Source organism: Barbus barbus, assembly GCF_936440315.1.
Source record: "Barbus barbus genome assembly, chromosome: 4".
NCBI lineage: Eukaryota > Metazoa > Chordata > Actinopteri > Cypriniformes > Cyprinidae > Barbus > Barbus barbus.
The window spans coordinates 15908561-15931728 of record NC_136732.1 but is presented as its reverse complement, the minus strand read 5'-3'; the positions used below and the strand labels follow the sequence as shown (position 1 = coordinate 15931728).

General features: G+C 40.4%; 1 protein-coding gene across 4 annotated transcripts in view; it reads left to right on the top strand.

The window, feature by feature from the left end:
* The window catches only part of LOC306864196 (caskin-1-like), a 96387-nt gene extending 73550 nt beyond the window's left edge, over positions 1–22837 (top strand). The window contains exons 7-23 of one of the 4 annotated variants that reach the window (XM_079408001.1): positions 7002–7110; positions 7807–7915; positions 8029–8123; positions 8936–9062; positions 11314–11544; positions 11819–11845; positions 13382–13486; positions 13974–14089; positions 15833–15932; positions 16201–16304; positions 17533–17643; positions 18553–18654; positions 18733–18871; positions 18994–20189; positions 20273–21014; positions 21168–21687; positions 22621–22837. In XM_079408001.1, the coding sequence (XP_079264127.1) occupies positions 7002–7110; positions 7807–7915; positions 8029–8123; positions 8936–9062; positions 11314–11544; positions 11819–11845; positions 13382–13486; positions 13974–14089; positions 15833–15932; positions 16201–16304; positions 17533–17643; positions 18553–18654; positions 18733–18871; positions 18994–20189; positions 20273–21014; positions 21168–21687; positions 22621–22717 (4030 nt within the window). In that variant the 3' untranslated portion in view covers positions 22718–22837. Of the gene's footprint in view, positions 1–7001; positions 7111–7806; positions 7916–8028; positions 8124–8935; positions 9084–11313; positions 11545–11818; positions 11846–13381; positions 13487–13973; positions 14090–15832; positions 15933–16200; positions 16305–17532; positions 17644–18552; positions 18655–18732; positions 18872–18993; positions 20190–20272; positions 21063–21167; positions 21688–22620 lie in introns of all 4 variants that reach the window. The other 3 variants (XM_079407999.1, XM_079408000.1, XM_079407998.1) reach the window with 3 other exon arrangements.
* Positions 22838–23168: the final 331 nt, after the last annotated feature.

Genomic DNA, 23168 nt, shown 5'->3' with positions numbered 1-23168 from the left:
AAGCCTGATTCACAGTCCACAGCAGCACGGGATAAGAAACAATCCATATTCTCTCTGTGGCGTCATTACCAGGGGACCCTGTTGAAAAAAATCAGTATATGCTAGTTAGGTATGTTTTTAAGCATGGCAGCTGGTTTGAGCTGGTTCAAGGTGGTCCTGAGCGGGTTAAGAGCTGGTCCTGAGCAGGAGGTAGTTGCTTAAGACCAGCTTAAACCAGCTTAAACCAGCTGCCATGCTGTAGGCAGACTGTTGTGTGTATTGACTAAAACATGTAGCAGTTCTGGGATGTGACAGGAAAGTTTGAGTGAAATTATAAGTTGAAGCATTTATCAAGAGAGCACTAAAACAGTTATGTCTTGTTTGTGTGTACACGTGTTAATTTTAAGTAGGCGACTGAAATATTTACCTCCTCACTAAGTGTCTTTGTGCAGTTATAATCAAGCTGCAGCAGGTTTTTGCATGGTCAAGCTACAGTCTTCGTTTGTCAAGTCTCATTTGTCAAGCCATAATACATAATTGAATTTTAAAGGAATAGTTCTCCTAAAAATAAACATTCACTGAGAATTTACTCACCCTCAGGCCAATTTGTTTCTTCATCGGAACAGATTTGGAGAAATTTAGCATTGCATCACGTTCACCAGTTTATCCTCTGCAGTGAATGGGTGCCGTTAGAATGAGAGTCCAAACCAGACAGCAAGGAAAGCAAGACAAAGATACTGATTTAACAATAGGATCACTTACGTTGTTCCTTGAATCGCTCTGCATTTGAACTGAACCAACACTTTTTTATTTTAAGAGCTAAGAAAGTTGTTCTATTCATGGTCATAAACATAATTAAACATTGTAGCATGGACTGGAGCTCCGGGATGGAAATGTATCGGGGAAAGGGAAAAGCCTATATTATATTAATGCAAGCTGACTTTATGAGCCATTGGTGTGATGTGACGCTGGATGTGTGTGTTTGTTTGAGTGTTAATGCATCCATGTGCTTGATAAAGTGAGACTCTGCAAACAGACGCGCTCTCACTGATGCTAATGAGCAGCCAATGAGTATGTGATGATGATGCAGGCGGTGTGTGCAGGTCAGAAGTGCTGGATTTACTGCTGCTCATGAGAGAGAAGGGGAAACAGTCAGTCACTTAACATATATTACGGTATCCATATATCATGTCATGCTCAACAAAGCCATTTCTGCTCTACTGGCACCAAACGGAATTGCAAAACCAACTGTTTTCAAATAATTCCACAAAAACTGTACCGTAGTTTAGAAGGGTAACCACATATCATCTCTTTTTCCAGGTCATGCCCTGGCCAGGATTTCTAAATTGCTGAAAATGTCTGGGTTTTGGCTTTGTTTTCTTGTTTTTTTTTAATACTTGCTTAAGGTAATAATTGAAAAGTAGTTTTACTAATATCATGCAGACTTTGTTCATAATCAACCAATTATGGTGCAAAGAAAGAGGGATTTGCAGAGAACGGTTAAAGCAAAACAAATACACTTACATATAATGTATGAGGACTATTAGAGAGCATATTAATTGGAAAACAAGGCCAGGACATTTTAGGCAACTTATAAATCCCAAGCAGGACATGTCTGGGAAAAAGGGATATATGGTCACTTGATTTTTCGAACAAGGGATCCAGTTTTATTTTATTTTATTTTAGCCACTGCTTTACTCAGTATTATAAGACACACAGCTTCATGTTTCATCTCACCATTCATTTCCATATTCACCCATTTTGATTGAGGCATTGATCTGTGTGTGTGTGATGAGATCTTAGTATTATCAGAACTGGCCTGGTGCTCAGAAATCAGCTAATTAAAGAAACTCTTTGATGAGCTGTAAGTCAATTATCATGTGACTTCCCATTGCATTATTATACAAATACAAGCTCAAGCGAGACACTGGACAAGCCATGTCCTCAGCATCACCTGCTGTATCTGTGGGCAGACAGCTGCACCTGCTTGTGATAAAGGGCATCTTTCCATCTTTCCACTGCTAGAATGAGCACGGTTGAGTGTGCATGTTCCCAGCCATATTCCTCTGGGTTTGCCAGGCTCCATCCACTCCCTAATACAATACACTGCCATCCATCATTGTGACAGCCAGAGCAGACCTCCTTCATTATCAGACAGAGATGAGAGGAAGATCAGAGGTGTTCTGCACTGTCCTACCTTTGTACCATCCTAATGCTACACTGGATGTCAGACATTTTTTTGGACAACAATCAGACACATTAATCACTGCATCATACACTACACCCACATGTTCCTTATTTGATTTATATATGTATAAAACAAATTGTATTATGTATTGTTTGCCTTTTTGATTTAAACCCTCTAGTTAAGATTATGATGATACATGAATAGGCTCAGTCTCAAGCCTATTCATGTATCAGTGCAGTTGCCAATAAGGATCAATACTAGGTGTCAATACAGATGTCAGCGTGTGACTATGTCAGTGTATATTCTAGTGCAGGGGTGTCAAACTCTTTTGTCAGGTCAAGGGCTGGCTTGGTGTAAATATCACTTTATTCTGGGCTTTATTTTGTTTAACCTTGGTGTACCGAGTTCTTGCCAGATTTATTGTAGTTAATTAAAACTTAAACCTTAATTATTTGTTTTTTATATGTGCATAAAATAAATGTTATCTAAAACAAAATAAAAATAAACAATTATATCAGCTAGTTGCTAAGAAAACATTTCTCATTTTTATTTAATTAAACTTTGTACTAAAACTGAAATAAAAAACTGTATTGCCATATATTATTAATTTAAAATAATACTAATAAAGCACACAGCAAAATTACTAAAACTTTAATTGAACTGCAAATGAAAGCAAAATATTAAAATAAAAACTAAATAAAAATAGTAAAACTAAATAATAAAAACTATAATAGGAACTCAAAGATACTAAAATAACACTTCTTATACACAATGAAGTCCAGAATCAACTTAATGCTGCTTTAATAACAACCAGTATTAGGGTAAATCAAAACATCAAAAGGGAGCACATGAAATTTAATTATTTCATCCACAAGAGCCTTTTATGTCATAGGGCCTATACAGTCATGTCCAAAAATATAGGCACCCTTGGTAAATATGATCAAAGAAGGCTGTTAAAAATTAATCTGCATTAATCCTTTTGATCTTTTATTAGAAAAATTCACAAAAATCTAACCTTTCATTGGAGAATAAGAATTTAAAATGGGGGGAAATATCTTTATGAAATAAATGTTTTTCTCTAATACACATTGGCCACAATTAACGGCACCCTTTTATTCAATACTTTTTGAAACCTCCATTTGCCAGTTTAACAGATGTAAATTTCCTCCTATAATGCCTGATGAGGTTAGAGAACACCTGACAAGAGATCAGAGACCATTCCTTCATCCAGAATCACTCCAGACCCTTTAGATTCACTACAGGGTTCAGGTCAGAGGACTGGGATGGCCATAGCAGAAGCTTGGTTTTGTGCTCAGTGACCCATTTTTGTGGTGTTTTTGTAGATTTGTGTTTGGATTATTGTCCGGTTGGAAGATCCAAACATGGCCCATTATAAGATTTCTAACAGAGTCAGTCACTTATTGATTTTTTTATCTGTTGGTATTTGATGCCATGTGTCTAAACAAGATGTCCAGGACGTCCAGCAGAACTATAGGCCCACAACTGGGGGGAAGTCGTGGCCTAATGGTTAGAGAGTCGGACTTGTAATCCGAAGGTTGCGGGTTCGAGTCTCCGGCCGGCAGGAATTGTAGGTGGGGGGAGTGAATGTCCAGCGCTCTCTCCACCCTCAATACCACGACTGAGGTGCCCTTGAGCAAGGCACCGAACCCCCAACTGCTCCCCGGGCGCTGCAGCATAAAATGGCTGCCCACTGCTCCGGGTGTGTGTTCACGGTGTGTGTGTGTTCACTGCTGTGTGTGTGCACGTTGGATGGGTTAAATGCAGAGCACGAATTCAGAGTATGGGTCACCATACTTGGCTGAATGTCACTTCACTACATCAAAAATACAGCAGTATATTTCATTGTACACATGGGGTACTTTTTATCTTTGTGTTCACCAAATCCATCTTGAGTGTTTGCTGCTAAAAAGCTCTTTTTTTTTGTTTCATCTGACCATAGAAGCCAGTCCCATTTGAAGTTCCAGTCGTGTCTGATAACTGAATACGCTGGAGTTTGTTTTTGGATGCGCTAGGATAGTTTTTCTTGAAATCCTCCCAAACAACATGTGGTGATGTAGGTGCTGTTTGACCTTTTTTTTTTTTTTAAAGGTTTTCTGACCCCGAGACTCAACTATTTTCTGCAATTCTCCAGCTGTGATCCTTGGAGAGTCTTTAGCCACTCAAACTCTCCTCCTCACCGTGCATTAGGACGATATAGATACACGTCCTCTTCCAGGCAGTTTCTTAACATTTTCTGTTGATTGGAAATTCTTAATTATTGCCCTGATGGTGGAAATGGGAATTTTCACTGCTCTAGCTCTTTTCTTAAAGCCACTTCACAAATTTGTGAAGCTCAATTATCTTTTGCTGCTCATCAGAAATATATTCTTTGGTTGTTCTCATTGTGATGGATGATTAAAGGAATTTGGGCTTTGTTTTCCCTCCTATTTATATTTCTGTGAAACAGGAAGCCATGGCTGGATAATTTCATGTTCATAATCTCCCTGGAGTGCTCAAAATTGTGAATATGAATGGGAATATACTTCAGAGATAGTTTACTCATTTCTAGGGGTGCCAGTAATTGTGTCCAACGTGTATTCAGTTTATTTCATAATAATATTTCCCCCCATTTTAAATTCTTATTATCCAATGAAAGGTTAGATTTTTGTGTTTTTTTTTTTTGTTTGTTTTTTGATTTTTTTTTTGTTTTTTTTTAAATAAAAGATCAAAAGCATTAACAATGCAGATTCATTTTCACAGACTTATTTGATCATATTTACCAAGGGTACCGATATTTTTGGCCATGACTGTAGATGCAATTGATAACCACTAACTAGCATTGTTTTATTTTATATCTGTATATTCAAACTTGAACATAAAGAAACTGAATTTTTATTACAGACTCCTCAGTCAAACTTCAGCATCAAATCAGTATTATTGTATTTTATCTAAAAACCATGCAATATGAAGATATGAGCAATTTACAGTTTAGCCCAAATATTTTTGGGTCTTACTGTTTTTGTTGTCATTATTGCCATGAGGGACTCAAACTTCAAAAGAGGAGCAATGAACTGAGTTATCCAGGGACACGTTGTTCACTTGATAGCTGAATGTTTTGCACAATTAAAAGAAAGCTACTATCACTTCAAACTAAACTTGCTATAACATGCAAAAAGTTTAGTTGCAGAGTTTATCTTTCCTGCTGCATCTTAAAATATATTATGAATATATTAATATAAATAAATACATATCATCTTGCATGCTGGATTGGACTGCTCAGTGATCTGGTTTTGAGCTTTTAACCTTGGTGACATGAATTCTTGATTTCAAAATTGAAGAACATTACCAACAAAATATAAAATTACAAGCTATTTGGCACTAGATTGATCAATTTCTCATAAAGACTATAAAAGGGGCTCACACATCTCTCATGTGATCACCAGGTCTATCACTGCACATTTGACACTTATCATTAATTAGCCTGGCTGGATTGTAAGTGTTGCTGTGTCGCACATTAGAATAAGACCCACGGACAGCAGCCCTCCCCTGTCACATGTGCCCACACATCACCCACACCTCCCTTTCTCTCTTCAGCTCTGATCAGCCTGGAGCTAATTATAGGCCATGTGACTGTGCAGGTTACAGTACAGTGTGGGCTATCGCAAGGCTGTTAATTACATCGTTAATCCAGTAACCCCAAAGGCCGTATGCATTGGCCAGCCCTAACTAGATTGATGCAGTGAGGGAAAATATGAAAGCAGGCTTCATTTGTTGTTCATATCTGTGAAAGAAATGGATCATGGCACCTCTAACCAAAGCAGTTACCTTCATATTAAAATGCTGTCTCCTTAAGCTCAATGTCATGTACATTTGTTAATGCTCTCGTACCTTTAATTAACACAGATGAATGTGGCCATTTGCCCACTAGCAGAAACCGTTTTTCCAATGTGGGCCGATGTTTAGTGATGGCTCAGCACACAATTGGACCAGTGTGTGCACACCCGACCAGTCAATATGTTATTTAATCTGCTGCATTTTCCAAGAGGGGTCGAGCATGAGAGGGCATTATGTGAAGCTAAAACAGGTCATTTTGGCAGCTAATAATAGGGGGAGGTGTCTGATGCAGCGCCAGGGCCAAGTTCTCTCACCCTGTTTTCCATCCTCCTCTCTGTAGCAATGACTCAGGCCGTCTGTGTTTGCTGATGTCCTGCTGCCGTAATTGAATTTACTCTAGTGTCAGAAGGTCGTGCTCTATCTAATAGAGGCTGTTCAATCTTCGCGAGGCTGATTGGGTTTTTTTGGGGCGATTTTGCAGTTTAATATACAATAGTAGGGTAAGATGGGGAAGACACTTTTACACTTTTTAGATACTTTTACATAATGTAACATAATTAGAATTAAGTCTAGCATGTACAGGATGATGATGATGATGATGATGCATCAACCAATGTGTTATAAGGAAATAAATGGAAAATATATATGAATTAAAATTACAGTGCTGTGGTATATAATGACACTAAACTTGGCACCCAAACTCATACTCTCTTTTACTTTTCTTTTTTTCACACACAATAAAGCAATTCAGTAACTTCAATAATTAATGTGTTTATTTATTTTGTAAGTAGCTGTATAATAAGCAGAATAATGTACAGCACAGCCATCTGGGTAATATTGCAAAAAATCTCATCAGGAAGATGATCACTTGAGGACAATAACAAGTTTATTTGAGAATGTTGATCTATGCATGAATTCCGAGTCAGATGTAAGCAGTTTGATCACAGCGCTTTTCTATGGTAGAGTCAAACTGGTTACTAATTTTGTCCTCTCTTAATAGATTGCTGATCCAGGCCGGTATCGACATCAACAGGCAGACCAAAGCGGGCACTGCCCTGCACGAGGCTGCGCTCTGTGGGAAGACTGATGTGGTGCGCCTCCTGCTGGATGTAAGTAAACAGAGAAACTGCCATTGATCCCTGAGGGGAATTTAGTGCGCAATATGGAGACAAATAAAATAAAACCTCTAATTTATCATTGAGAAAAAGCACCAACATTTAATTAACTGACTGACTGATCAACCCATGTTTGTGATAACATTGTATTAAGAACATAACTGACTGGTTTACTTAGGTGTACATAAATGTCTTAAACCAACTTTGCTAGAAAACAGTCCGCCCATTTAGGTTCAAACTACCAGTTTCCATGATATGGTGGTTTCCCTCAGATTTGGGGTGTTAGGTTAGGTTGATGATAGATGGGGCAACTTTTTTGAGCAATGTTGCTTGGACACTTTCCCACTGAGAATGGGTAACACACGCTATCCGGGTACTTTAGATTTGTTGTGGGCCCTGTGTCTCACCTGGTTGCCCGTTGATGGCAACATTAACCAAAGTTGCACAGCAAAATTGCTCAAAAAGTTGTATCGTGTATCATCAGCCTTAGGTGTAAATTATTTTGATTAGTGAATTGGTTGGAAGTGGCCAGACAGAGTAGACTAGTCTGGTCTGTTTTGTCATGCAACCTCTTCTCTAAACGGAAAGTTAAAAGATCAAGCTTTTATGTTTCATAGAGAAACATATCTCTCATGTTAGTCAAAGGGATCCCAAACATGATCTTATATTGATTTAACTTTCACCCTACAGAGTGGCATCAATGCAACAGTGAGGAACACATACAGCCAGACAGCGCTAGACATCGTCTACCAGTTCACTGCTACACAGGCCAGCCGAGAGATCAAGCAGATGCTGCGAGGTAAGAAAAAGGGTAAATATATATCACTTATTTATACGTGTTTGTGTTTTTATATATGTTCATATGTGATGTGTAGTAGCTTATGCTATTTATATCTGTTTATCTCAATGCAGATGCCTCAGCAGCCTTGCAGGTCAGGGCACTGAAGGACTACTGTAACAATTACGACCTGACTAGCCTTAATATAAAGGCTGGAGATGTTATCACGGTAATATTCATAAGACCTGCTCTAAAACAAATGATGAATATTTGAAGCTAGTTTGAAGTCAATTTGTTTTACTCTCATGCATTATTAAAATTCAAACAGTGTTAAATATGTAGACGTTTTTAAAAATTCACATTGAATGTCTCAGGTCAATTTTAATTAATCCTGACTGTGTTTTCCCCCAGACTTTCAAAAATAATTTAGATAAGTGCATCAGCTCGCTACTATATGATCTCTTTATGATCTATAGTATGATATTTCAGACTCTAATGGAATGGTCTAATTTCATTAAGTTCAGAAGTTTTCAAGGACTCAGGTCAGAAGGTCAGAAGTCAGAAAAGTCACAAAATTGCTCCAAATGCCTATGTAAAATGTTTTACACACATTTAAAATTGTTATTTTTAAATTATTATTATTTATGGACATTTATTCTATTTATTTTATTCTAGGCGTATTTAGTTTAGTATCTGTTTATTTTTCATGCCTAGCAAATGCCAAAAAAATTGAAAATCAATTCCAGGAAATAATAAATAATATTGAGATAATGATGAGAAATAATAGATAAGATAATAAGAAATGGTTATTTAAAAAATAAAATACAATCTCAGCAACGCTAAACTTTTGAATGTCTTTTACAATAAAAATTAACATAAAAATAACATTTGAAATTTCTACATTTCTGTAACATTCTTAAACACAAGATTTTAAATGACGTTAACTATGAAGATCCTGATTTTAAGTTTGCACTTAATTTTGGCATTACAAAGTATTAAAGGTGATGTAGATTGATTGTAGATGATTCATTACTTATATAGGTTCTGGAGCAACATTCAGATGGGAGGTGGAAGGGCTGCATCCATGATAACCGCACAGGAAATGACAGAGTGGGCTACTTCCCCTCCAGCTTGGTGGAAGTGATCAGTAAGAGGCCTGGGGCTGCGGGTAAGAGAGGACAACAGGCGGGTCAGTGCTGCCTCTTACTGAGACCTCACGCACTCACAGATGCACGAGTAATGCTGCTAAATTCACATGACCCTGATTCTGTTTACAGCCAGCTGTTTATGCTGCTCATGTGCACTGGATTGAGAGCCAGACAGGGCCATCTGCTTTTGTGGCAACAAAAACAGGGCAAATGTGGAGCATCTTTAGCTCGTTTCTGATCTCCTATTGCTCAGTTTTTACAGCATTTCATGCTGTCAGAAAGAAATCTGCTAATAATAGTATCTCAAATAATAGCTAGGTCTCCATTCAAACATAGACAGAACAGCAGAACTCAATGGATTGCGCCCTCTGCTGGTCAACTAATGGTGGGCGTCTAGATCTTCTTCTTAGTTCATATTGGCCAATAAGTACATCTTTATCCCTGCTAGAGAAACTAATTTTGAGGCTGAGAAGAGAAGAGAAGAGAAGAGAAGAGAAGAGAAGAGAAGAGAAGAGAAGAGAAGAGAAGAGAAGAGAAGAGAAGAGAAGAGCCGTTAAATCTGACCTTAAAGATGTTTTTAGCTTATCAATCATAGGAAGAATCTTTGGACAGCAGAAGACTTTTCTTTGTACCCGTGCAGATTTCTATGATCCATAAAGTGCGCTCTTTCCATCCAGAGGGTTTATGTCTGGTCTATGGCTCTGTTTGGGAATGACAGCAGGGGACTAATCTATGTGTTCATTGTGTCTCATGCTTCACTAAGTATCCATGTCTGTGTCTACATCTGCTGCTCGGTCTTCTCCACTCCATCCACGTTTTTGTGTCCCGCTTTTTGTGCTTTAGAATATTTCAGGTCCCTTTTTTATAGTCTCTTATTTACTGAAATTGTAGTTTTTATAAAGAATACTGTAACTGATGTAATATCTGTTGTATTTATGTAATTAGTGAAAGGAGGAGAGTTCTCATCTCGAACAAGCCCTCTATGAAGTCCTGCTGTGCTCACAGTGAACATGAATGGTCAAATTGCGCACTCGCATAGCCACCCACACACAGACTTACTGAAAAGAGTCATGCATACTAAACTTCTCATTTGAGAAGATCACTCTATTTCTCCTCGGGCACTTACAGAAAGAGACTTTTCATTTCACTCAAAGCACCAGCTCATTTCCAATTCATTCACTAACCTTGCATTTACACAGATTGCTTCTATTTCATATATATATATATATATATATGTATGTGTACAGGTACATCTCAAAAAAATTAGAATATCGTGAAAAACTTGGAGGAAGACTGGAGAGGCACAGAATCCAAGCTGCTTGAAGTCCAGTTTGAAGTTTCCACAGTCAGTGATGATTTGGGGTGCCGTGACGTCTGCTGGTGTTGGTCCATTGTGTTTTATCAAGTCCAGAATCAATGCAGCCGTCTACTAGGAGATTTTGGAGCACTTTATGCTTCCATCTGCTGACAAGCTTTATGGAGATGCTGATTTGCTTTTCCAGCAGGACTTTAGCACCTGCCCAGAGTGCCAAAATCACTTCCAAGTGGTTTGCTGACCATGATATTACTATGCTTGATTGGCCAGCCAACATGCCTGACTTGAACCCCATATGGAATCTATGGGATATTTTCAAGAGAAAGATGAGAAACAGTCGATCCAACAAAACAGACGAGCTGAAGGCTCAATAGTGCCTCAGCAGAGCCACAGGCTGACTGTTTCCATGCCATTCCTCACTGATGCTGGAGTTTGTGCTAAAGGAGCCCTGACAAAGTATTGAGTGCATAAATGAACATACTTTAAAGAACTTGAACTTTTCTGCTTTGCAAATGCTTTTTTTGATTGATCTTAGGAAATATTCTAATATTTTGAGATACTGGATTTTGACTTTCATGAGCTGTAAGCTCTAACCATCAAAATTAAAACAAAAAAACTTTTGAAATGTCTTACTTTACATGTAATGAATATATATGAAAGTTTCACTTTTTTAAATAAGTTACAAAAAAATGCAGTTTTCACGATATTCAAATTTTTTGAGATGTACCTGTATGTGTATAAATATCAACGGACACCTTGAAGATGATATAGTTACAGGCATTTCACTCCATTCGCACTGAATAGCTTGAAATATAAAGCAAGCGTTTCTTCCTTTTGATTTGTGTTTTATGGTTTTGCTGTTTTGATTTTTGTGTTGGGTTAATTTGTTTTCCCTCTCTTATGTGTAATTGTTTTGTTTGTTGTGGTGGTGGTGGTTGCTGTGTTGTCGTATCTAGGTTCATGGAGTACAGTCACTTGTACCCAACAGTATCAAAAGATACAGCTCTGTGCGCCGGTGTGCGGCCCTGTGTCGCCCGCCATTGCCATGGTGAATGGGGACTCGTATCATGAGATTCATATCCTGCCGCCTCCTCCACCTCCGCCACCACATTCCCATCTGCCACTTTTCACTTCCTTTGGCTATAGCAGGTCCCCAAACACCTCAGGAGAGCCGCACAGTGGACAAGGTACAGATCCCCTAATCTGTCTCCACTGTATTATTATTAATATTGTTTAGAACTATTATTATTCACAAAGCTTTAAGGAATGTGTTAAATTACAGTAGTTGTCATTTTAATAGTCTGAATACGAACAATAATGAATTAGCTCCAATAATTCCTTAAAGTTTTCTGAATTAATTTTTTCTGGAAATTATTATTTCTGAATTTTTCCTTATTTACATTTAATTTTAATTTTATTTTCTGACATTATTTTGGTTGTTGATTTTTATTTTTGTTTTAGAGTCCAAGAATGACCACGATTTGGCTAGTAAGTTCTTTTAACCAGCACAAAAGAGGTTCACGGCCTCTCTTTGTTGAAGCGGTTATCTCTCCTCTTTTACTCCTAAATCTCCCTGAACTTGGTGCTATATTTTCCCTCTCTGTGATGACTACACCTGGGATTCGCTCCACTGCCCCCTTCACTCGTTCTCTCTTTTATGCGTGACCAACAGGGCATGCACAGCCAGCCTCTTACCTCTCCATACTGCATCTCTGCACAACATCAGTCTATGTGTGTGCCGTCAATGAACATCTGTCTGTTTCATCTCTCCTTCGTCTCAACTGTACTGATCTGTCCATTCATATACTAACTCTGATCCTTTCAGCGATTGTGTATCAAACTAAACTTTGATATTGGTATGGAGCATGTTGCTATTCTTATGTACTCTTGGTCGTCGTAAATTGGAATATGTTTATGTCTGTTTTAGTTGTAAGTGATCAGTAATCATCAGGCTCATGTAGAATCAGTGGCCTCAGAATTTGAAGGGGGGCCACAGTCAACCTGGATATACTTTCAGATACCAATTAAAGTTCTGTACTTTCAGTTCCATTTAACACCATGTTTAAATCCATTATGAAGAATTGCACTTTTTTCCCCCCGTTTAAAATGGTGAAACAAATCTGCACATTTGGTCTGGGCCTGGTAATTGTGAAACAAACCCTAAAGGGATAGTTCACCCAAAAATGAAGATTGTCATCATTATTCACCCTCATGTCATTTCAAACCTGTATGACTTTCTTTCTTCTGTGAAATACAAAAGAAAATTCTGTGAAATGGTGTGTATCTGTCACTACAACAAATTCCTTGTATGTGTAAACATACTTGGCCAATAAAGCTCATTCTGATTCTGATTCTGATTCTGTTTTGGTGAGTGACTTTCATTGTATGGACATAAACATAAAAAAAGTCTTATTTTGAGTTCACAAAAAAGAAATGAGGGTGAATAAATGATGACAGAATTGACATTTTTTTAGGTGAACTTTCCCTTTAACAATATTTTTTAAAAAGTCTGTTGAGACTCTTCTTTGATTAGAGACAGCTACTGCAAGATGTTATTGCGTTTATTTGTATATGAACACATTATTATACATTTGTGGTTTGATGGCTTTAGAATACTAATGAACTATGCTCCTGTAATGCACTGCAACACCTTTTGTTATACCTATTTACATATATAATCATATATCTCTGTATATATTATATATGTCATACCTATGTGTACGTGTAAATCAAGACATATATATATGTATATACACATATATACAGTACATGTTTCTTCTTTTATATTTCATGTACCTCTGTATATGAATGTTCATATATATTTGTATTAGATATACAGTATATATATGTGTGCTTGCCTTGCGAGTGTGTTTGAAAGGGAGACAGAGGCTTGCAGTCAAGCAGACTGCTAAAGCGACAGTTTAGACATAGTTTAGCTGTCCTCTTGCCTGACCTGTCCAGAAAACTTCTGATCGGGCAGGTGGCCAAGCCAGGGCACAGTTAATGATGGTTTCTGTGTTAAAGGTTCTCGCGGCTCAGAGTCCAGTCCACATGGCTCACCCACCCCAGCCGGTGGTCCCCAGGGCGGCAGCAGCGAGGAGATCTGGGTGCTGCGCAAGCCTGTGGCAGGTAACAGTAGGGCTGCCCCCTCTTCCTCCTCCTCTTCTTCTTCTCTCATAATTCCCCCTGCTTTACCACGCTCCTGGTGCAGCTGCTGTACGTCTGACCTCAGAAACCTCCTCAACTGCAGGCGTGTAGGCGCATTGAAAGGCTCTCATTCGCTCTGTTAGAGCAGCATCCGTTAAGTCGTTCCCTCAAGAACACACGTACAGACAATCCACAGATATGTCTGTAGCCGTGTGTGCAAACTGCATTTTCAGTGAAGGCAGCGTGGGCCTGAGTTTGTTCGTATTGTGACTATGCTAACATGTCGTGTGTCATCAGTCACCTGGTCTTTGGTCACCATTGTTATGTAAGTCTCTGTCATCCCGTGTATCAGATCAGTGCATTGCAGAGGGGAAGTTCATAGTGGTGTGATTGGAGCGTTTCGGGGAGGTGTGGTCTGACTGGGCTGACTGTGTTTGTGTGTGTGTTTGCTGGGGGCTTGTTGTTCCAGGTGGAGACCGCAGCAGTGTGGGCAGTTCAGGCAGTGTTGCCAGTGCCCGATCCTCTGGTAGTGGACAGAGCGCAGGCAGCAGCAGTATCCTTCATGCACAGGCAGAGGGAGTCAAGGTAATCTATCTGACATGCAAAGTGACTGAACTCCAATTGTGGTTTGAGAACATGCCCTAAAGAACTTACTTATATGTTTCTAGTTTAAATGGTTAGGCATGTCTTATCTAGTAATACTGGCAATAGAACAATAGAACTGAGAAAAACGGGTAATAATGTGCTAATGTGAACAACCACGTCAACCAGGGGTGTGTTTCCCAAAAGCATTGTTAGCTAACTACTCTACTGGTAATGATGGAACTTGTGACCATAGTTGCTTTTGGGATACGCACCCCAGTGCAATTGTGATTTAGAATTGACGATTCGCAAAGAGCTTGATTGAAAGGTGATCTGACTATCTTGAATCCGCCATCTTGAGGCGCTACAGTGATCTGTCACAACACATTAAAGTAGTAAAACAAAATAGTATTTGTTTTTTGAATTTCTTAAAAGAAGAACATTTTAAAGTTGAGACCTTGTTTCATTCCAGAAGTATCCTGCTTTGTCTTGTCTATCGGCGTGTTGTCAGTTTTCTCTTTGCTCTGTGATGTATTTTTTGACTGATTGAGAGAGGCATTGTTTCTCGGACATAGCAACATTAACTAAGGAAAGTGGGTTTTTGCAATGGGTCAATTGAAACAACTCAGCCAATGACCTAAATCCTGGGGACCCACTGCTTTGCATATTTTGTATGTCTTCCGTATTGAGAACGCCTAATTCAGATCATCAGCTTATTAGGTGAGCGCTCCATGAACTCAACTGAGTGCATCAGAAGAAGGAGTTGAGAACCACTGACCTAAATAATCATAAACAAGCTTCAACAAGCTAGAAAACATTTTAAACCAGCGACCATTAGAAGCTGGTCTCCCAGCCCTAATCACCAAGCAGAACAGTATGGTACAGTAGGATTTGGGATGGTACACCTTAAACTGGCTTGCATTTCCATCGAAAACAGTACCCTTGCTTGATAAGAATGGTGTATGCTGGAAAGGAGTGATTAACGTCATTCTTGTGCGAAGAAGAAAATGCAAAGTGGTCTGTGTGTACGTGTTTAAAAATATCCACCTTATTTTTCCTGTAAGAGTGGACTCGGACATTTGTAAATTTTATGGGTCTGGCTTCTGGTCTCATCCACGTCCAGCTATTTTTAGCTGTAGAAAACAGCTCGATTTGCTGCTTGATATTGCAAATAGTTGTGTCTTACCATATTATTTTAATGTATTATCTTAATTATGAACACATTGGTTTGTAGTGCAAACAGTTTTGCCATTTTCTGCACATTTTTATTCTTGTTCCCTATAGGCTTAAGCCCCTTTCACACCAAGAACGATAACTATAAATATAACTATAAGGAGATAGTTCTAAAAATTATTCTCAATATTAAAGAATAGCATAGTCCACAACACAGTTATAATGATAAACCAGCTTAAAACAGCTAGAACCTATGTAAAACCAACAATATCAGAAGTTACTCTCTACCAGCCCTAACCAGATTGATCAAGATGGTCTGCAAGGTTGACTTCAACCTCTGTAGCTGGTAGTCCACCTAAACCAGCTTTGCCCTGATTGCGATAAATTTCAACCAGCTACCGTGAGAAGCTGGTTTGACCTACATTTTCCAAAGGGACGTTTTACACTTATTCATGCAAACCTTTATTCTTCAAAGCTGAACACAAGGGAGGTGAACTTGAAGTCCGACAGCCATAGCCTGCATTGTTATTTTCATGTTATTTCTTGATCTGATTAGCTTTGTTCATTCTGTAGCTTCTGGCCACGGTTTTGTCCCAGTCTGCCAAAGCTAAAGAACACCTGCTGGAGCAGACCAAGTCTTTGGACCACCCCTCTCACGCTTCCAGCAACAAGGGTTAGTGGGAATTTCAAACAACTCTTTTGAGAATAAATCATACGAGAATCTCTTGTCACAAAGAAGTCTCTCCATCCAAAATGTTTTATAATTTTTTTCACAAATTGGCTGATTTTCTGTGCCAGATGGTTGCACTAATAGCTGTGGGTGTGAGCATCACTAAGATCTGATTGGCTAAGAGGTGTAGTTGGTCAGAAAACACAAAAAGGGAGTGGTTTGTGCAATTGCAATGTTCCAATGTGTATGAATGATCTCATGGTTCTTCTAGGACCCTCCTCACGCAGTCAGAGTTTGTCAAGCTGTCCACTTCACGAGCAGCCGTATGGGGAGGCGGTGTCCCAGAGGAAAGGGGAGGTGCTGCCCGAGGGGAAGGTAAGGAGACTCCTACTCCCGCTCAAATCACACTGTCCCCTTACCTTTCCCTCAAACAAGCAAAACACTTTCTTACGCACACACATACGCATGCATGCACGGGCATCTGCGCATCCAGGATGCTTTCCCAGCACTTCCTCTCACAGCTAGCATCATCGGTATTACGTGCTCTTGGTTGTCGTCAGGACACGGTGAGTTGGCTCCTCCGCAGGCTTCCTTGCACGCTGTCCTCAGCTTCAGGTTTCTGTCAGCCGCTCTGTCTGATATTACTGTTTAATATTGACAGCGAATCCTGTCTCTCTGATATTTTTTGATCATTCATTTCATTTTCTTTGCTATATTTTGAAGTCCATTCCAATATTTTGCCTTATTTGCAATAATTTTGACCTTTTGATTTCTTTTCAGAGAGTACCCAACAATGTAGACTTTTGATTTTAAATGTTGAGTGCATATTAGAGGTGATATGGTAATGGGACATCAATGAATCAAGATTTAGTCTGTCCACACTGAGACTTGTGAGTGTAGAGGATATGAGACTATGATGCTGATATTTTCTAGAATGGTGTATCAACACAATATGAATATGACACTGTCTAGGTGTAATTATCCTTTATCCCATGAATGAGCTTGTATGTTGCACACTGGTAATGCATATTTGACACTGGCCATTTTTTATGTAATTTTTACAATTAGCTGAAATCAGAAACTACACTGTTTCGAGTCATATAACAGAGAAATTTGGCTGCCATATCTTCCCCAGCGGGACTTTGGAGCTGCTGAGTAGAGCTGCTCCATGCTGGACTTCTGGACTGAGGGCCATCTGTTCAAAACAGCCCTATTTTCTTTGCTGCCCACGTCTGTTTTTGCCTCTCCTACACAGAGTTACAGTACATCCTCCTACTTTCAGAGAAATGGCATTCCAAAGCAGATAATATATGGACATTCCTTTTTTTAACTGAACCCTTTGGTTCATAAGAGCCCTTATTTGCTAAAGCTTTGGCTCTTGTTGCCAGAGCAGGTACCTGGACCAAGAGCAATAATTTTAACTCCAGTATAATACCAAACAGAAGTAGGGGCAGGTTTGAATTATTTATGAACTAATAAAGTTTAGTGGAGTTGAGACATTGGTCACTGGGACTAATGTTTTCAGTTTGTTGGCCTGGGGTCTGGTCCATTTTCAGCCACAGGACCCAAACAATGATAGACTGCCACCTATCTTCTCTTCTAGAGCTCAGAGGCTGTTATCGAATGGCTGAGTGAATTTCAGCTGCAGGTCTACGCTCCAAACTTCATCAGCGCTGGCTATGACATTCCTACCATTAGCCGAATGACCCCAGAGGTAAGAGTTGCCCCCCCCCCCCACCCCCTTAAGCCACCCTGAACTATTCACGTCACTCCCCTCTACCCTAAATGTAACACTTACAGACCCACTCAAAGCACAGAAAAGAAGTGAATCAACCAACAAATTATCCTCAAATTTTCTAATAAAATTGCTAACAATGAGCCTGAAGCACATGGGTTTTATGAAAGTTCGAATTTTGCCCATAGCCACCCAGAAAATCTTAATGTACATTCTGTTGTGAGCTACTGTATGTATTTTTGTGTATATGATTAAAATCAAAGGCATTTTAAACATCTCTTAAACCTATATTTTGTAGTAGAATTAGTAATTTCATAATTATTTATATATTAATATATTTCATAAATATTATGGAGTGTAAATCTGTTACTAAATCAAAATCATTACTAAACCTGAAATTAATCTTTGAGCAATTTGAATTCCTGAAAGCAAGCTTATCTACCCACACTTAATTACATTAAACCACTGACTTCATAGTATTTACAGTGTCATTGCTAAAAGCAGAATTAACAGGGGTGTTCTGTTGAAACTCTGAGAACATGATCAATTAGGATGTGTTTATATAATTATGTTTGGGGGTACTCTGAAAAGGCTTCTTTTTCTCACTTGTTCCCGGTATTGTTTTTTTTTTTTCATTCCCTTTTTTGTTATTTTATTTTGCATCTGCTTCTATCATCCTGGCACCTTTTGGCAATCAGAGTGTTTGATATGTCTGATTTTAAGTGTTTTATCTTTTATGTGTATATGTAATTTTGCATATAATATTGTAAATTTTTGTGTAAATGTATATATGCACAGAAAATATACCACTTGCTTTAGTGTGTATGAAGGTCTTCGGGTGCTGAAATGTGATTGGCTTGTTTGGGGGGGTCTTATAATTATTTTCAGGATTTAACAGCTATTGGAGTTACCAAACCAGGACATCGTAAGAAGATAACCTCAGAGATCAGTAAGATCACTGTTAATGAGTGGCTGCCTGACCAAAAACCGGTGAGTTTAACACACAACCACACACACATTCAAACACATCCAGATGTTAATTTGTTTTTGTTTGCATTTAATCTATAGGCGAGTCTTGGAGAGTGGTTATCTATGATTGGGTTGAGTCAGTATCACCAAGTCTTAGTCCAAAATGGATACGAGAACATTGACTTTATCACTGACATCACGTGGGAGGACCTTCAGGAGATTGGCGTTACAAAACTTGGTAAGATAGATAGATATCTGGGTTCCATAATATTTAAGTGATTTCACACACACGGACTTCTGTTCTTTCCACACTGCTTAACCTTAGTGGTTTACTCTCTTTCTCTATCCAAATTTGCCTAGGACACCAGAAGAAGCTTATGCTTGCAGTGAAGAAGCTGGCAGAGATCCAGAAGGCCTCTGATGGTCGCAACACATTGCGTAAAAAGCCCCCAGTCACTCAGGAGGTGATGGCTATTGAAAGCCCACCCCACGACAGCGGAGAGTGTATGTCCCCTAAAATGAGCACTTTCCAGGACAGTGAACTGAGTGGGGAGTTACAGGCTGCTCTTACACGCCCTGCTGATGTGCAGGATGGTGCCGAAATTAGAACCAATAGCAACCTGGGAGCACAACACCGAGCCCGCAGTCTGCATGGGAACAGTATGAACAAGAGCAGAGACACAGAAGAGCCTAGTGGGCCACCCAAAAAGGAGGCACGTACTATGCGCCAAAGCAGCCAGGGGGGCCAGAGAAGTGTCTCATTGGCACAGCCAAAACCACGTCAGTCTTATCCCCAAGGTACTGTACCGCCCTATACTCCACCACAAACGCCCACCAAAACAAAGCCTCCCACCTCACAGACGGTGAGCAACCCACCGAGTAAACAAAAACCTAGCTCTCAGCTGCATCAGCAGACCGAAAAGACCATGACACCTCATGCTCACCCCCAATCCCCCACTCAAATGCCTCTTCCACACCCAGTGGCCCAGCCTGTGGAAACTAAGGAGGCTACACCTCAAGGACCTGCTGTCTCAGTACCACTCCTGTGCCTACCTCCAGAAGGCGACGAAGCTTGCAATGAATATGGTCTGCCTAAGAAACGTGCCCACAGCCTGAATCGCAATGCTGTGTCTGATGGTGAGCAGGAGCGGGACGAGCTAATTGTGCCAGATTCAGGAGGAAAGTATGCCACAGTACAGAACCGGGTGGGTCGCAGCAACTCAATGAAAGGGCAAGCAGACAAAAATGTCAACCGAAGCCAGTCCTTTGCACTCAGACAGAAGAAGAAGGGTCCTCCTCCACCTCCCCCCAAACGCTCTAGTTCAGCCATCTCGAGCTCCAGTAGTAATCTGACAAAAGTGCCCCGGGAGACAAGCAGTGGACCTCTTCTGGAGGTCCACTACCAACCACAAAGACGTGCAAGTGACCTAGGTGGCACTGTAGACACGGGCAGTGCCGGTAGTGTGAAGAGCATTGCAGCCATGTTGGAAATGTCCTCCATTGGTGGGGGTGCCAAGGGTCTCGCTTTACAGAAGTCTGCAGGTCACTATCTGCAGGTAAGGTGGTTGTCATTGTGTCTTTAGGATGAAATGTATTTTGGCAATATGTAGTTCAGTAAAACAAGATTGATTCTCTTCAGGTGGGTTCTGCAGGAGGAAAGCAGCATGATGCCATTGGTCTGGATGGAGAAGTAGTGAACCGTCGCAGGACTATTAGTGGGCCGGTCACTGAGTTAGTAGCAGCTGCTAAGCGAGGACCACAGCCGGAGCCAATCCAGGATAGACAACGCAATGAAACCCAGCCAAGCTCTAGTGGGAGCTCAGCAGAAAACCTTCCATTTGCTGAGGATGGAAACCTCACTATCAAACAAAGACCTAGACAGGGTAAAGATGAGACTGAGGAGGGACTAGAAATCTCATACTCTTTACCCCAGGAGGACCCTTCACGTGTGGATGCCACAGCCTCGCTGAAAAGAATGGTCCTGAGCACCAAGCAGCAACCAAATGGCACCAAGTTCCAACTCACAGAGTCAAATACAGTTAAGCGCCGCCCCAAGAACAAGGACAAAGATACAGAAGAACTCCAGGACGGGCAGATGCCTGTACCATATGAGAATGGGACTAGCACCATTAAAAGGCGCCCTGTGTCAGAGGTGACTGTTTCGGAGCAGCCCAGGCCACAGGAACATCCTGAGAACTCGCCTCGTCGGGACAGTGCAGACCTGGAAGGCCATGTTACTGAGAGTGCCCCTCGTAAGTCCGTCAAACCTCCAGTGTCTCCCAAACCTGTTCTGGCCCAGCACATGAAGAAACAAGGACCGCCAGCTGCCATCACCAAGAAAGCCCCATTTCCTGGACCAACTGGGGCACCTGGCAGCCCAGGTACTACACAGTGTGGCCCTTTCACTTGCCCTGTCTTTACACAATTATGTGAGTATCCCGTAAAACCCTGTAGCATTTAGACCTTGTTGCATCAAATTCCGCTCAGTCTCTTTTCCCATCTCTCTCCCTATCTCTTTTCTCTTCTGTTTACAGTTGAAGGAAAGAAAGTACCTCCTCCAATTTCACCGAAACCTACACCTCCTCCCACAGCTCCCAAACCATCCAAAAATGTTCTGCAGTCTTTAAATGCGACACCTAATCCCACTCCCATGCCCTCTCCAGCCAAGCAGACTGTCACCAAAATGGCCAGCACAGCTTCTGCCCAAAACAACCACCCTGTCAAGGCTACAACCCCACCAGCCTTGACTGCGCAGACCCCACACACACCTCAGTCTCCTCACACCCCACAGACACCTCAAACACCCCAAACCCCACAGACACCCCAAACTCCCCAGACATCAGGTCCCCCAACCCCCATCCCTACACCACCACCTGTGAAGCCCCCTCGCTCTTCAATCAGTGGGGTGTCCATGGACAGTTCAACTGGATCAGCGTTTATCGCAGGGGTAGTGACAGTAGATGCAGTGCACCAGAAGATAGAGGAGACCAGTGCCTCACTGGCTGCAGCCCTGCAGGCAGTCGAAGAGAAGATCAAGAAAGATGGGCAAAAAGAGTGAGTGTCACAAAACATGCAAAAAATGTTTTCAGTGACATCGTAGACCTGTAGGAATCTAGTCTATGGTGGCATCTAGTTAACATTTAATTTCAAGTAGTTTCTAACTCTTTTTTTTTTTTTCTAGTCACAAGTTCTTCAAATCAAGTCAGCGGTTTTGAAGCCATATCTATGGTTATTAAGAAGCAAAGACTTTAAAGTAGGAATGTCCCGAGCCGATCTCAAAGATGATCGGGCCGATTAAGAGTTTTTTAACTGATCGTTATCGGCTATCCTGAGCCCGATCCTTATTTTATGTCAGCTGCCATGCAGGTTTTGTGCAGTAGGTGGCGATGTGCACCTTTTGGTAGGTTTGTCAACCACCATTAAAATAAAAAAGACGCTGCTCAAATGTGCGTGTGCTTAGCTTTTTGTAGTCCCTACGAGCTGTATTTGTGGACATTAAACTGCCAGAATTTTAAAAGACGATATCTCTGTTTGCATTGAACTTTCAGCGCCGCAACTTTGCAGATATTGTTTATTCTCAAACAGCAACATTACACACTAACTAACGTTAAAAAAATGAAATTGCAATCAACCACCCCTTTAATAAGTTTAAGACCGTCATTTGTCAGTGCCTCATACCTCAAAGTATAATGAGTGTGTAGATGATATGAAGCTGCTGACGTTAGCACTATTTGAATGGGTTCCTATGAAGACCGGAACAGAAGAGCATCCAATTGGAAGTTAGAATTCGTAATGTGGACGCTCATCGTTTACTCAGGAAAAAAGTCAAAACTGGCAAACCAAATTTTATAATTAAAGGCAAATCTTTTTTTTTTAAATGTTGAGCTTTTCTGACAAAACAAATCTATTCGTGTCACTTGCAGCCACATTTTTTTTTAAATTATATATTAATTATATTTAAGTTTGTCTGTGTGTTTTGATCCACAGCTCATTGGCTGAAAATAAGAGCACAGTGAGTATCCTAGACGACATCGGCAGCATGTTTGATGACCTGGCCGACCAGCTGGATGCCATGCTGGAGTGAAGAGCACAGCCTGTGTCTCTGTGGCACAACCTCAGGGCCCCGGGAGAGCACAAGGGCACAATGACCAACAACAAAGCCACCTATCCCTTCCTAATCCTCATCCCTGGCTCCTCTCACCCCTCTTTTCTCCTCCCCCTTCCCCATCGCCATGAAACGCCATGAATCTCTCCTCTCTCCCTCCGAGTTGGTTTGCACAAACCCGAGTTGATGTACCTCAGGACTGGGCAGAAGGCCATCCAGTGCTTTAAATATCAAAGACAGAGCAGAGGGTGGAGAGCAGAGGTTGGGTTTTAATACATAAAGCTCAACTCTCTGTCCATGAAATATTTCTATCTACCATGAGCAATGAGTAGTAAAATAATACGAAAACAATAATAACTGTATATGAAATAGTATGGTATGTGTATATTGTAAGCATGAGGAAAGTTTGTATCTATAAAGAAAAAAATCT